The sequence below is a fragment of the Eimeria necatrix genome, genomic scaffold, assembly GCF_000499385.1.
Source record: "Eimeria necatrix Houghton genomic scaffold, Enh_scaff46, whole genome shotgun sequence".
In the NCBI taxonomy this organism is placed as follows: Eukaryota; Apicomplexa; class Conoidasida; order Eucoccidiorida; family Eimeriidae; genus Eimeria; species Eimeria necatrix.
In genome coordinates, this window is record NW_013654345.1 from 28,569 (window position 1) to 43,430 (window position 14,862).

The 14,862-nt window shown below is 47.9% G+C and overlaps 2 protein-coding genes across 2 annotated transcripts; both read right to left on the minus strand.

Annotated features, from left to right (window-relative positions):
* Nucleotides 1–1,629: 1,629 nt before the first annotated feature.
* ENH_00056450 (U5 small nuclear ribonucleoprotein, putative) lies at nt 1,630–9,224 on the minus strand (the record flags this gene model as incomplete). The annotated part of the gene is made up of 17 exons (XM_013581618.1): nt 1,630–1,894; nt 2,100–2,207; nt 2,443–2,559; nt 2,676–2,809; nt 3,003–3,103; nt 3,627–3,712; nt 3,981–4,120; nt 4,321–4,442; nt 4,879–4,936; nt 5,182–5,309; nt 5,561–5,675; nt 5,844–5,996; nt 6,176–6,263; nt 6,539–6,627; nt 6,862–6,966; nt 7,231–7,704; nt 8,058–9,224. 17 exons carry the CDS (start codon nt 9,222–9,224, stop codon nt 1,630–1,632), a joined length of 3,450 nt encoding a protein of 1,149 aa, XP_013437072.1.
* A 3,089-nt stretch (nt 9,225–12,313) lies between these two features.
* Nucleotides 12,314–14,467, minus strand: ENH_00056460 (ornithine aminotransferase, putative; the record flags this gene model as incomplete). Its single annotated transcript, XM_013581619.1, has 4 exons — nt 12,314–13,061; nt 13,314–13,476; nt 13,613–13,778; nt 14,129–14,467. 4 exons carry the CDS (start codon nt 14,465–14,467, stop codon nt 12,314–12,316), a joined length of 1,416 nt encoding a protein of 471 aa, XP_013437073.1.
* Between the last annotated feature and the right edge of the window lie 395 nt (nt 14,468–14,862).

Below are 14,862 nucleotides of genomic sequence, written 5' to 3' on the forward strand. Positions count from 1 at the left end.
TTGTAGTGTTTAGCCTAGCACAAGTAAGGGCGTGTGTATAGTTGTCCCGCAGTTCACTGCCTAATTTCATGTATTTGGTTTTACTGTTATGCTACTGCCATTTCTTAGCCTATATGCACTCAAGCGCCGCTGTGGCGAGCCTCACGCAACTCAAACAAAGCAACGAAATTTCAGTGGCCCTACGAAATATATCCCGGCGGCGTTATAGCCACAAAACCCCCACGCGAATTAAACGCGCCATTTTTGGCTGCTTTTTAGCGAAATACGGTTAATCTCAAAGCCAACAATTCCAGATTCTGAACACTGCGTAGGTTAAGAAGAGGGCACCCAGATACCGCAACACCAGCGGCCCTTGCCTCTAAGCCTGCGCTGTCTTAGCCGCATAGCAGCCACATCATGGCTCTTCGTGCACGTTCTACGGTCTACGTCTACCCAGCTGTGTCGCTGACTCCGTCCAGTATCTGCTTAACAATTAGAAGACTGGTATGCCGACCCCCAACATAACTCCTAGCCGTGGCCCCTCTTAGCCACAAATGAATTTCCCGGCATCCTTTAGGACTCCTTTCCAACGTAGTGCACCTCACTAGCAAGCTAAGAAATACAGGTGCCAGGTCTTGGGCACATATTTAGAACCCCTAAGCGAGTCGTCACCAGTCCTACGTGGACTCTGCACCTCCGATGCTTACAAGCCCATGTTCGAGAGGGCTGCTGATGCCCACCCCTGCAAGCTGGCACAGTTTCTTTTCTCTCGCCTGTTCGCCGGTTTAAACTTTGCACTAGTTGGTGAAATGCATAGACTCTACCATGCATGCCTCTATGCGCATATAGGCGCATGCATTTACGTGCTGGTTAACTGCTGCATATGCTCATGTTCATAGAAGAATACGTATGCTGATATTTCTATACTTGCATTCACCTCTACTTGCTGGTATTTTCACGTCTACAACGGCAGCTGCTACTCCCCTATCCCTGCCTTCTTTTCTCTCCCCCTGGCGATGAACTCCCGCGTTCATCGCCAGGGAGAGAGAAAAAAGGGCCTGAGCGCTTCCTCAGGCCGTGGTAGGGAAGAAACGGACAGAGAGCAACTTATACTAGGCCTTAAATGTGCCTCTCCACTGTTCCCGATGAGCCATGAAAACGACAGTTCTGTTCTCAATGCAAAGAATAAAACTGCGCATTATTCTTATTACCAAAAAGGCCTCTTGTGGCTCCACTGGCAAATCATGGTCCACCTGGCGAGCTGCTGCTGCTACTAGATGTGCAGCAGCAGCTGATGCCATCCCGCTGCACTTGCCTTTGCTGCTGCAGGCTCTTTTTTATGTCTTTTGGCACAAGAGCCGCCACTACTCCCTAAAAGTTGCTTGTCCTTTCCCGCAGATGCTGCTGCTTACAGGAACTGCTGCAGATTGTTGGCAATGCTGAGCAACATGGGATCATCGAAGAATTTGTGAATTGAGACGTCCTCGCTTAGACCCTGAAATTGTGCGAATTACAGACACAAGAATTCGCAAATCTGCTTAGAGCCAAATGTTCACTTGGCAACCAGACACAAATTCTTCAGTGTGCTCTGTCACACATGCGGAAGCTACACCATCACGAGCGGCAGCAGCAGCAGCGTCGGCAGCAGCGTCAGCAGTACTTCAACTGCACAGCGGCAGACAAACAGAGCTCCAAAGCTCGAGAAGCGGCAGCACCCAAAGCCTCAGCAGCAGCAGCAGCACCACCACAGCCCACTTTTCTTCTCCTCGTCTTGAGTAGGAATTCTCTGGCAAGGTGAGGAGCTGGCGCTGGCTCTAACGGCTTGAACACAATCTGCTTGTCCAGAGGGTCCCCTGGAACTATGGACCAGTTGTCGAAGACGGTCAAGCACATTGCCTGACCACTTGTGTGTGTCCTGAAAAGTACAGCGAACAAGAAAAGGTCCTTTTAGTCCAGCACTCATCGGTTTGTCTAGCAATGTACACCGATAGAACGAAGAGAAGCACGAAGGCAAACGAGTGAATGAAAGATTACATAGTTAGGAGGAAGCCCAAGTACACTGGGCTAGTTGCAGCCGCATCAGCAACACCAGCGACAGCAACAGCAGTATCGAAACGCACCTGAGGTCTGTCTCGAAGCCAAAGGATTCTATGGCTGGCAAGTATGCGTGCACAATGTAGAGGGGGGTTCCCGGCTTGGGCATATCGCGAGCTACATTGCCGCGCCTCCTGCAAGAGTGGCAGCAGAGCTAGAAAAAGGCAACAGTAGGTGTGCACCACGAAGCGATAGCAACGCACGAATACCTCAGTAAGGACTGCGTACATTTTGCAGCAGCAACCGCAGCCGGTGCTGCTGCTGTTGCTGCGCGCTGCTACAAGTCCTGCTGCCACTTATGCTGCCGACAGTGCCCGTTTCTGCCCCTTGCTGCTTAATGCTGCATTTGCCAGCTTGTTAATGTCTAACCGTGCAAGCACTGTATAAATGGCTGAGACGCAATCTGCTGGACACTGGATCTCGGAAAACATGATTGGCTCCAGCAGCCTGGGAGTGGCGAGCAGCAGAGCGGAGTAGGCCACGCGCCTGATATCGCAACGCCATGAATACAAAGAAGAACCATGGCAAATGATATACATGAATGATAAAAAAATGAGTAAATCCATAAATGCAATGGACAGTTGATAGCTAGGTAAACCGACCTCGCACTAGGAATAATCTGGCCCCCTCCTCTGTGCACTGCATCTTTTGCTATCTCTGCATCCACCAGCTTGAAGCGCACGCCCTTCACGTTCTCCTCAATCAAGGGGCCCTCTCTGGTCGCCCATTGGAAGCCCTGTGGTCAGCTCAAACACAGTGCAGTTCACGGCATAAATCCCAAACCCCAAATTTTGCCGCACGGAAAGATATGAAAGAGCGGAAAAAATGTGGTTCTGGCCAAGTTAAGTCTAATATTCGTCTGTATCACAAGTAAAGGGAACAGCTTAGTTTGTTGCTTCGTCTATTCATCACGTATTTGCGTTACTTACTTGGATAACACTTTCCTTAAATGGCAGCAAGGCCCCCTTCTGTTGCGAAACAAGGCGCTGGAACTCGGCGTTGAACACCTCTCCCAGTAGTACACAAGACCCTAAATAACAAGAAAATCGAAGTGTAGTACTCTAGTAACATCAAGGCGCATAGTACAACGATATGTGTGCGCGGACGCATTCACATCCACTTGTAGTATTTTCGTCGCAGGTGACACATATGGCCCAAAACAAGCATACAAGTACCAACGTTGAGGACCCGTAAACGAGATATTCTTCTACGCGCAAACTACATGTCCTGCAGATAGACTGGGGTCTACAGCTATACATGAACTTAGTGTAAATTGGCTCTGTCCACATGTGGACGATAAATTCAGAAGGGAAAGACTAAGTAGATAAACGCAAACTTAAATAGGCAGAGAGCAGGCAGATGCAAACCATCCAACTTGTTGGCCAGCCAAGCATGCGCATATATAGACTACACGATAAAACACAAGTGCCGCATATGCACGTGCGCATGTTAGTATCAACTATTGTCAGTCTGTCCATAATTCGACTCAGAAGTTCGCAGCCTGACTATTTAGTTATGCATGTCTTCTGCCCATGAAATTGCTCTTTTCTCACCTCTTGCTGAGGGCCCGAATGCCCAAATAGACCTAGCCGCCAGCAGATCCCACCCGTACTGAGAAGAGAAATGCTCACCCAGAGTCCTAAACAGAAAGCACAGATAAAGTAGAATTTGGAGGTCTTCGCTTTGGAGAAACGTCCTAGAAACAGCCAATCGGCTCACACAGCATCAACATGAAGGATTGAAGCCACGGCAAAAGTACCAGTAGTGGCACCAGCAACAACTCCCCCACAAGCGCCAGCAACACGTCACATACATCAACAGCAGCAGCACGAGCAACAGCAGCAAATGCACAAACAGCAGCAGCATCAATACAAGGAGTCGCAGCAGGGGTGGTTACGTTGTGTTACCTCTGGTCCCATTTGTCGCTAATGTGTCCTTTCTCGAGATCATCTGCAATCCGTTTCTCAAGGGGCTCGGCAATCATGTAAAGCTTATTCTTCTTGTTTGGCGACTCTGCGAAGCACTTTAGGGCGCTGGTTTCCACTACCTGGCAAGTATCAAATACAGCCAAGCAACTCCAGGCATTTGCAAACGTTGAACAAGAAGTTAGACAGAAGCGCCACCTCAACCACCGCCACAACCACAATTGGCGCCATTACAGGCATCAACGCCACGAACAGCGGCAGTAAAAGCAGCAGCGAAACCAGCAGCAGCTACAGCAATAGAAGCAGCATCTGCAGCACTGACCGTTTCACAGAACTTGACGACTGGGTCGCTGACCTTCACCTCCATATTACCGTATAAGATTCGCAGGTCATGCAGCAAGCAGTCCAAGTAGAGCTCCCCAGTGCCGCAAATTACGTGTTCACCTGTACACGCAACTCAGCCTGAATTTTTGAATTTGAGCAAATGCGTTAATCAATGTTTGCAACCAATAAAAATGGTCGTGAAGGCTAGTGGGTAGATAAGCAACAAAATAGTAAAATCATGCTCAGCTTGAGTGAAGGGAAAAAAGGTAGCAGTCCACTAAACGGCCAAAGCGCTAAGTAAACATACAACGACACAAAAGCATATGCATGGGTTATATAAAGCGTCGTCCCTTTCTCGCCATATACACATATTTTAAACATTGCAAATACGTAAATACGAATGTATGTGCGCAATACGTATGCATAGCTTGTGTGTCTGTTCGGGGCCAGGACCTCCGTTTTATGACCACTTCGCGCCATTATTTACCTCTCTGTGTTTACTCATTAAAAGCATTGAAACGTAGAGAGAAACTATGCGAAAGCCACGCAGCATTACCTGACTCTTCCACTTTTGTCTGCGCTATCGGATAGGCCTTGTCTATCCTTCTCAAACCCTGCACGGAGCATAATTAGAACAAAAATGGAAAGCTGTTTACGTCTAACTAATGGCCATGCTTATACATGCGCATAGATTCCAGAACCTTGTATTTCACATCTATGGTTCAAAACTGCAGGTCTCGCAATCACCTTTCAAATTAGGGTTCGCGTTTCAACACTATAATCTGGGGTTTAGGGCTTGAAAGTAACTCGCCTCAATCATTTTGGGAAGTTCACTGGGCTGAAGGGGCTCGCAGGCAACTTTGAGCACAGGGGCAGCTATGAACTGCAGCGGCCTGAAAATCTCGACTTCGCATTGGTGGTCAAGAGAAGTGATGGTGGCTGTCTTCTTCACAGACAGATCGCAGCCGCCCAGAAGGACCCAACTGCCTGTGCAGAAGAAAAAGGATAGACAATTACGCAAATAAACTGAAAGGCTGACTAGAGCGCTGACGAAAGACGAGGAAATGCACAGGCTGGACGAAATATGGAACGGAGGCGACCCGAATGCAACTATAATCAGGCACTAAAACAAACGGGTATACAAGAGAACAGGTAAACAGCAATCAATATCCCTGCCGAGCAACCTGTCCATAGATTTGCACCCTATTTACTAGTATCTCTCTTCAATTGTTAATTACCTGCTGGCACACAGTCAACCTCAACTCTGTACCTGCCCATGGGTATCCACAGGTGAGTAACCTCTCTTATCAATTGGTCCTCATCATCATCAAGAGAAAACGCCTCTCCCAACACCTGAAAAACAAAAGTAATGTCAAGTGCGGCGATATTCACGATAATGAGGAATCAGGTATAAACGCTGATACAGTAATATTAGGTAACAGTGAATACGTAGCAACGAAGAGAAAATTAAGCAGGAGAAATAGTCGAAGCAAATGCACACAAATCAGCACCTACCCTGACTCTATGTCCCTTGTAAACTGTGCCGCTCATGACTCTGCCCAGCAAATCAAAGGCCGCGTAGTTGGCAGGCCGGTGGTAATTTTTGGTGGTGTAGATCATGAGGCACGGGCTGCGCTTGTCCACAGCCTTCATTGCAGTTGCCACTTCACCCTCCTAAGCAGCCGAGGCAGTAGCAGCAGAAGCAGCAGCAGTGATACCAAAAGCAGCACAACTGTGTAAAGCGGAAGCAGAACGCTTCGCGCTAACAGAAAGGCAAATGGTGCAGTTACTCAGCCGTAAGCTCTACTGTCTGGCTGGTCTAGCAACAGCAGCGGCAGCAGCAGCAGAAGCACCTGGCTCCCAGTGTAGACCCGCTGCACTTTAGTTATGGCGTTCGTTTTAGGGTCCTTTATCTTCTCAACCACGCAGTCAACGAACGAGCTGAGAAATCAACAGTAGCAACAGCGGCCAAAGTCCAAGTAAGAGCATCGAATGTAGAAGCACTGGCAATACAAGGAGGTACACACACTCCCTTAGCAATATGCGAAGACGGCAAGTAACTGCATGCACAGTCCTCTAAAGTAAAAGGGGAAGTCAGATTCATGTATGAAGCCAAGATATTCCATTGGCAGTCTTTGACCACTTGTTCGAAGCAAAAAGATGTAAGGACCCAGAAGTAGTCCCTACACCCTTGCCCTGAACCCTCTTTAGATTACCTCGAGTCCCCGAAGAACACTGAAAGGACTCTCTTCAAAAGCGTTCTGCTATCCAGCAAATAGTCTTCAGACTTGAGTTTTATACCCAACTAAAACAAACAAGGAGACAAAAGCACAGAGAAACTGAAGTGAATACCAAGGGATCGAAGCTTACAGAGTTGACGGCGGCACAGCAGCGAAATGAAGTACGCAAAATCTAAAGCAAATAGCCATAAATGAGCAAGAAAGAGACCGAGATAAAAGCAAGGATTAAAACGGAGAACAGTTTGAAATGAAGGAAGAAGCAGAAATAGGCGGCGAGGAACAACTAGCTACTAAAATACCTCAGCCAGTGTGGGCTCCAGTGTCGGTCTCTCTTCTGCCACGCAGTGCGCCAGCAATTTGTAGAGAGGCTCCAAAATGAACTCAACAAACATACGAGGTGCATCCTGGACACAAAGTACAAAAGCATGCTTCTGCTACTTCTGTTTCGCTGCTGCTGCCATGCTGCAGCTCTCCGTCCCTGCAGCGAGAAATGTTGCTATTTCTTTGCCGTCTTCTGCAAGGGCAGCTTCCGCTCCTGCTGAACCGCGTGAAACAGCAGCCGGAGGAACGCCAGCAGCTCCCCAGCATCAGGTGCTCCAGTACCAGCGCTAACAAAAGCAGCAACATCGGCAGCAGCAGCATCGGCAGCAGCAGCGGCTGAAACATACCGGGAAAGGAGGGGTAGACACAACCTTATTTGTCTCTGGATCTCTATAGAAGTCTCCCCAGAGTGCAATTTCAAAGAGCTCCAGCTGAGTGTACACGTCATCAGGGTTGTTGTTGCTCCTGTCTTGCGTTTCTTCCTCAGATTCCTTTTGCCGCCGCCGACGGCTGTTGCTGCTGTTGCTGTCATCCTGCTGCTGCTGAAGCGCTTCTGCTTCGAGCAGTTTCTGCACGGGTACGCCCCCAAAGAGACTGACTTTATCCCTTCTGCTGTTGTCTGCTGCTGCTGCTTCTTTTGCTGCCACTGCTGCTGCAGTGGGGTTGAATACATAGGAATCGAAATAAAGCGCGGCGAAGGACTCCACAGTAAAAACAAACGAAAACTGACTCATTGCAAACAGCAAATTTCTGTGGCGAGGAGATATCACCACACGAGGAAGGCCCCTCACGGAACACAACGTCTCCAGCGTCTCATTTAACTGCAACAAAACAACACGTGAATATAACAAACGAAATCAGTCACGCAACTTGCCGTAGTTAACCGGAAGGTCATGTAAAACTTCAAAATCAGGGAGTGCAGTCGCATTCCACTAGCCAGAGGATAGACACAAAACAGAAAAAACAAGGAGTGCCTTCAATTTATCTGCCTAATAACACGTAAGCCCCACACGTTGTAGCCCATTTGTTTCAGGCATGAATTAGTACTAGAGCGTGCAACTCAGCCCTCAGCCTGCGCTGCAGCTGACGTGTAAGTACGCCCTTTAGCACTAACAGTTCGGGGCTTGCATTCCATGGATCACAGACTAGGGTTTGGGACTTGCAAAGCCCTTACCTCGTCTAGCATGCACTTAATTTTATAGTAGGCATCTTGAGGCCTGAGCCTGAGCTCTAAAATGAGTCTGTCTATTTTGTTGAGCACCACCACGAGCCCCAACCCTTCCTCTAGCACCTGCGCCAGCTGCGCAGCTCCAGCAGCAGGCAGTCCCTCTAGTGCATCAATGAAATAAACAGCACCATCACAAATACGCATAGCAGCACTCGCTTCGTCTGAAAAGCAGACGTGGCCGGGGGTGTCAATAATGTTAAATAGGAAGCTGCGCGGCCCCACAAAAGGCACATATGGCTCCGCCTCCTCCCCGCTGCTGCTGCTGTTGCTGCTGTTGCTGCTGTTGCCGTTGCTGCTGCTGTTGCCGTTGCTGCTGTTGTTCTCGTCGGTCTCCGCCGTCGCCTCTGCTGCCTCCTGCCGCTGCGCTTCCGCGCGCGTTTGGGGGTTCAGGGTGCGTGACCTAAAATGCGCTGAGGTCTGCAGCACGAGGGATATGGGCACAGCCTTGATGGAGAGGCCCCTCTTCTGCTCGTCGGCTCGGGTGTCTGTGTACCTGCGGAAGTAAGTCTTGTGCCTCTTGTTCGCGTGGGGGGTGTCCACGTGCTGCGTCAGCAGCGACAGCCCGGGGGGCAAGCGGTGCGGGTGCGTTTCCTCCACCAACATGTCAACGAAAGTGGTCTTGCCCGAGTGCAAACTGCCCAGGAGGCATATGTTGCGCACGCAGTGCGGGGTGTGCATGAGGCTGGCGAGGTAGTCGAAGGAGAAAGTCGTCTCGGGCAGCTGTGTCTCCAGCAAATCAAAGTCTGACACCTTAGTCGGAGCTATTATGGGCTCCGTAATCGGCTGCAAATCCTCCTCCTGCACTAGCGTCTCAGCCTCAGGATACACCTCAGCGGCAGTGGGGTAATACTGCTTCAACTCGTGAGGCACGGGCTTCTGCTGCTGCTGCTGAGAGTCATCTTCGTCCATCCGCACTAAGCCACGACGAGCCAGGTCGCCTTCAGCTGCAGAGACACCCCCTCCTGCAGCGCCAGCGGCTGCCGCGGCAGCAGCAGCAGCAGCGTCTGCAGCTGCTGCGGCCTCTATGGCGGCTTCATCGTCATCCGAGTCCTCTGAGCCCTCCAATTCAGGGCCGATGTAGTTACCGAACTCGTCGTACTGGTCGAGATCCATCGTGATACCTGCGCGTTCCCTTTTCCTCCTTTCTTCAGTTTTCTGGGGCCCGGCAACGGCTCCACTGCGCGCTGTTCAGACGCTACCGTTACCGCCTCAGAATCGCCCGTAACTTAGTAAATAGGGACTGCTGAGAAAATTGTGCCCAATGCAAAAGTTCAGAACAGAGTAAAAGGCTGCCGTCCTCGGAGGCGGCAGTGCAAGCCTCGGGGAGGCGGACAGGGGGGGCTTGCGATATTCCTTGGGTTTCTTATTCGGGATTTCGAACCCAAATCAGCATTTTGATAGGCAAATAATTATGAAACCACGGATGGTGCCAAATTCATAGATCCGGCGGCTGCTGCATGCGGTGTTTTTATTAAGCATGCATAACGCGGGGCTGCAATGAGCACAAAATCGGCAGCGCTTCAAAGAGAAGACAGCTTTCCACATGAAAAGTTTGTTTTGCTTAAAAGCTCTGATTAGAGCCCTTAGAGATGGCAAATTAAGAAAAACAAAACGCTCAAAGGTCGGGAAGTTTGTGAGCTTTTATTGAGAGCTTACTAACCCCACTGAACGTCCTCACGGCATACTTCATCCAGGCATTCCAAGTTACAATACACACCAATAATGGATATGTAGAAAGGCACTTCTAAAGTTTTGGCGTTTTGTTTTGATTTACGCCTTGTTGGAAGTTTTCACGAGCGTTCGTTAAATCATTGTGTGGCACATAATGCAAGCTCACAAATTCTTACAAGATTCAGTCACTAATCTCTTATTATCCAACAAGTCATACAATTAAAGGTGTATTAAAGCCGTGTGGGTTGTTGGTTTGTTGGAAAATAATAGCTTATTTCCTAGCGGCACGGGCAATCAACGCCGTACTAATGGATATCCCAGCATCCCATACTGTAAATATCGTGTCTGCATATGTGCTAGGTGAGTTAGGTGATAGAACGCTAAAATATACATACAACACGGAAGAAAGATATGATTCGGTGACGGAATATTTGGAACGAACCACGGCATCTACAGGACGGTGTCGCTATCCACTTCAAAAAGCTTCCTGCCACACTCTGTATAACCGCTTCTCCTCTTATGCTTGGTCCAACTGGTTTGGGCTTTCTACCGGATTCTGGTTTCTCACTGGAGATATTTTCTGTAATCCGAATGGCTGCGGGGTTATAATTAGCGCCATTAGTGTTGGAGCTCGATTGTCTCAGAAAGTGTTTTGTTAGGTTCGCCGTACGCTGAGCCTGGCAAGCAAAAAAGCATAAAACATTCTACTCTGCATTCCAGGATAAGCCAAAAAGCTTCAGGATCCCGGTGCTAATGCCAGATAAACATAGTGAAAGAACCATAGAAGCTGTGTGCGCATGTAAGTGTGTTGCATTTGATGGATTTTATTCAAAACTAACGTTTTGTTGCAAGAGCTTGCCTTTGCACAAAAGTATGAGCACACTGTCACTTGCTGCAGAGTCATACGTTCTAGTCTACTGACGCTTCGTAGAAACTACTTTCTAAGTATTTCAGTCTCCGTAATGCTTAGCAACCGTACGATTTCCGTTTTAACTAGTAAAAGTTCTTTTAATGGACTGCAAAGTGGGCTTAACCATACATATAAAACCGCTAAAGGATAGGTTTTAATTATAATTATATGAACTACCATTTTAAAGAATCAAGCCAAAAAAACGAAAATACAAATATTGTGAGAATCAGACGATCAGAACAAGACTATTTTCAAATCGATATTGTACAATTGAAAAAATGTCTAGCCCGAAGCAGTGGGATAGAACCAGCGTCAATTGACTTAGCATATTCTCAAGGGATTCAAACGATAAATTTCTATTAGAACGCCTTATCCTCAACAAGTATTCAAATAATTCTGCAGCATTTTGGATGACCATGTATGGTTATGAATTCATTGCACTTACTACTGCACGTAGCCTAAAGAAGCTTCATCTAACTCGGCAGATTCTTGGATTAACCAATCTCTCAAGTGGTTTCCGTTAACTTAAAGAATACTCGGTCTGTAAGGTACGTTTTGAAGAAGGTAAAATCAGTAAATTGGGTTCTTGAGATTATTCTGGGCTTACTGCGTCTTCTGGTGCAACATCGCGTAGAGCAGACAAATGTTCAATTATTCTGAAGCAGGAAGCAAATTGTACATTGGTGAATACCTTATTGGCTTTCCTCTTTCAAAGACATATATTTTATTTCCATTATTCCGCGAACCGTTCCAATTGGCTAAAGGTGATCTGGTATCTCTAGTTTCTTAACATCTATTGGTGTAGTTTTCGCATCCGGTAATACGCGTCGTGCAGTTCTTGGCCTTTCTGCGGACTAGTGTAGTTCGCTTCTGGCTAAGGCGACGCTATAACTTCCAGTTAACACTTTCGCGTCCTCGTTCGGTGAGTTTGTTCAGTCTAGCCAGTGCATACTAATTAGATAAGTCATTGTGCTTCGATAACCCATAAAGTCTAGATTCAGTTATATAGCGATAGCTGACCTTATCTGGCTTTATTAGGTGGAGTTACAAAAGCGTAGATACATTTTCGCATACGTTTTCTCTGCCTACGTGATCTGTTATGTAAAGACCTTTAAAACCTTGTAAGTTAAACTCTAAACAGAAAGCGGTAAAATGGAATTGTTTGCCCAGTTTCTCTTCCTTTTTCTACCGTTATGATGCAAAAACTGAAGAGCAACGGCCCTCTCTTCGGCCCGTGCGAAATCCAGACAGTGCGCTCTCTGAAGCTCTAGGTCAAAAGCCTAGGCCTCCAAGAAGTGTAAATCAACATAATCCATTGAGCAGAGTTAAGGGATAAAGGGGACAACGCTCCGTAGACCCCTGCTTTTGTCCACATGTGCATTGAGATTAACATGAAGCATGCAAGTATTTTAGCATATCAAGTACTTTCAAGTGTATATTCATACCATTCGCAGGTACAACTTCGCAGGTTTTGCCATAGTCGCACCATTTATTCTCAGTAAGTACGATGCACTTACCCGTACGCCTTCACCACGACGTCCAGATTTCCATTTGCTTGAACAACGTGACATACACTATTAAACCAGGTTTTGCGTGCCATACTAATCAATAAATTGTCATTTCAAGATGTTTTCCTGCAGAAAACATTTTGAATACGCTGGAGGGCATCTTTCATTTGTGCTTCATCGATGCACAGAGGTGGCAGGAAACGCAGCACATTCCCTCTAGTTGGCCTGCACAACACTCCTTCATTTTTTAATTCTATGCAGAGCTGCATAGCTTCACCACTACTCCCATTTATTTCCACAGCATTGAAGAGCCCTCTTCCTCTGATATCTCTGATCCATTCCAAGTTGTACTTTTCTTTCATCTTACTCAATTCATTCCGCATAAACTGCCCCTGCGTTTTCGCATTCTCAGCCAGTTGTTCATCGACCAGTACAGACAACGCCTCATATGCCACTGCGCAAGCCAAGGGGTTCCCGCCATACGTAGAGCCATGGGTGCCAGGTGTAAATACATTCATTACATGTGCATTTGTGACTACAGCACTGCACGGCACAGTTCCCCCAGTCAAACTCTTCCCCAGAAGGACCACATCTGGCCTCACTCCTTCCCAGTCGCTGGCAAGCATTCGCCCAGTCCTTCCGAGCCCTGCCTGTATCTCATCAACTATTAATAGCACATTGCGAGACCGGCATAGCTCAGCAGCACCCCGAAGATATCCGTTCTGGGGAATGATCACGCCGCCCTCCCCCTGAATAGGCTCCACGAAGAACGCAGCAACATTTGGGTCCTCTAAGGCCTTTTCTAGGGCCGGTAAATCATCGAAGGGTATCAGCTCGAAGCCTGGTGTATACGGGCCGAAGCTGCAGCCAAACGCAAAAAATAGGCGGCAGAGCGCGGCCAGTGTTTTGCTCTTTCTTGTTGTATTCAGTTTTTAAACATATTCGTATTTTTCTGGTTCCTTCGGTCGGTCCACTTCATGGAAAATTGCGCACAGAAGTTGGCCTGGCCGCCCTCGATGCTATGCAGTCCGCTTATCAAACTGGATAGGTTGGTGCATTATGTGAGACCGTACGGGATTTACGTAGAAATTCAGCTATTCGTGACTACCGTACTGCCTATAATTGTCAGGCGTAGTGGAGGAGCTGGCGGCAGCAATAGTCCGGCCCCAGTAGTTGTTATTGCAAAAGACAATTTTTGCTTTGTTTTCCTTGATGCCCTTCACTTCGTAGCCCCACTTTCGTGCTGCCTTTATCGCCGTCTCTCCCGCCTCCGCACCTGCGAAAGTGCGCAGCGCCACGAGGTCCAAGTAAATAATAAAACTTTTAGCTACAGCATTTGATAGTTTGGGGCTGCTAAAACTTATTGCTGCGCTACATTTGGAATCGGGAGAGAGAAAAGGTAGCAACAACACCTGTGTTCATTAGCAACGTTCGCTCGTAGCCTAGCAGGTCATTTATGAACTTGCAAAGGACAGGCATGCAATCGTTGTGCAAGACGCGACAAGTCAGAGTCAGCCGCTTGGCCTGCATTATCAGAGCTTCTGTTATGCGCGGGTGGCAGTGGCCTTGGTTTAGGCTCTGCAAAGAAGGCACACAATTTGGCAGTTCTTTCACCAGCTACAGACTAAATTGCTGACTTCTGTCTATCAACTTATCTACTGAACCAGTGAGCCTCAGCCCTTGGAACTACCTACGCGCATACGTATCCGCTCCCCCACATGTGTGCATGCAAGCATAAACTGCTAAGATTTCGGTGCGTTGAAGTGCAATGAACATGCAGGCACTGTTGATGTTGTGTTGTCTATTGGCTGCTGTGTTTGACGGCACCAAAAACAGCGGCTATAGCAAAAATGGCAGTAGCAAAGCCAGCACAAGACACAGAAACGGATTAATTGGCAGAAAGGGAAGCGACAGAAGAAAGGTCTCACTGAAATCCCGGCAACGAAGTCCAAATACTTGTTTCCATCTATGTCCCATACGTATACTCCTTCACCTCGTGAAATAACAACCGGAGTGGGTACATAATTAGGAGCACAGTTAGCGGCATCAAGTCTTATGTATTCCTCTTGGCTTTTGGTGCCCACTGCTTTACGGTAATCGTCAAATGATTTGCTTTGCGGGCGGTCGCGCCTGCCGGTGCTGAAGGAAGCTGAAGCCCTCCAACAACCCAGGCTGCGCAGACACCTACGTGGACCACTGGTTGGGCCAGCGACGCCAACAAACGTTGAAAGGCCTTGCAGGAGTCGGGGTCTCGCTGAAAGTATCATAGTGCAGGGTATGTGGATACAACAGCCAATCTTTGCCCTCTTCTGTGTGGTGTCGGCGACGACGGAGCAGAATGAAAACCCTTTTCGGCTGTGCTGCTGTTTTACTGAAACTTTTCAGCGAAAAACACAAATTGTTTGCTTGAGTAATTTAAATCAGTGTTTACACTAAAAGATTAAGTAAGACCAAACAAACAGTGCCGCTGTGCAGCTGCAAATGCAAATGCCCGCCTCTCCGCGGCTTCCTACGAGCCTAAGGATGACAGGATTAGGGGAGAAAATTTTGCACATAATCACACATAAAGCCTACTCAATGAAACCAAAGTATCTATATTGTGTAGCACTGTCCTGTTAATCAGTGGAGCGTGCTCGTGTTCAAGCAGTTTCCCTTAGTGGTT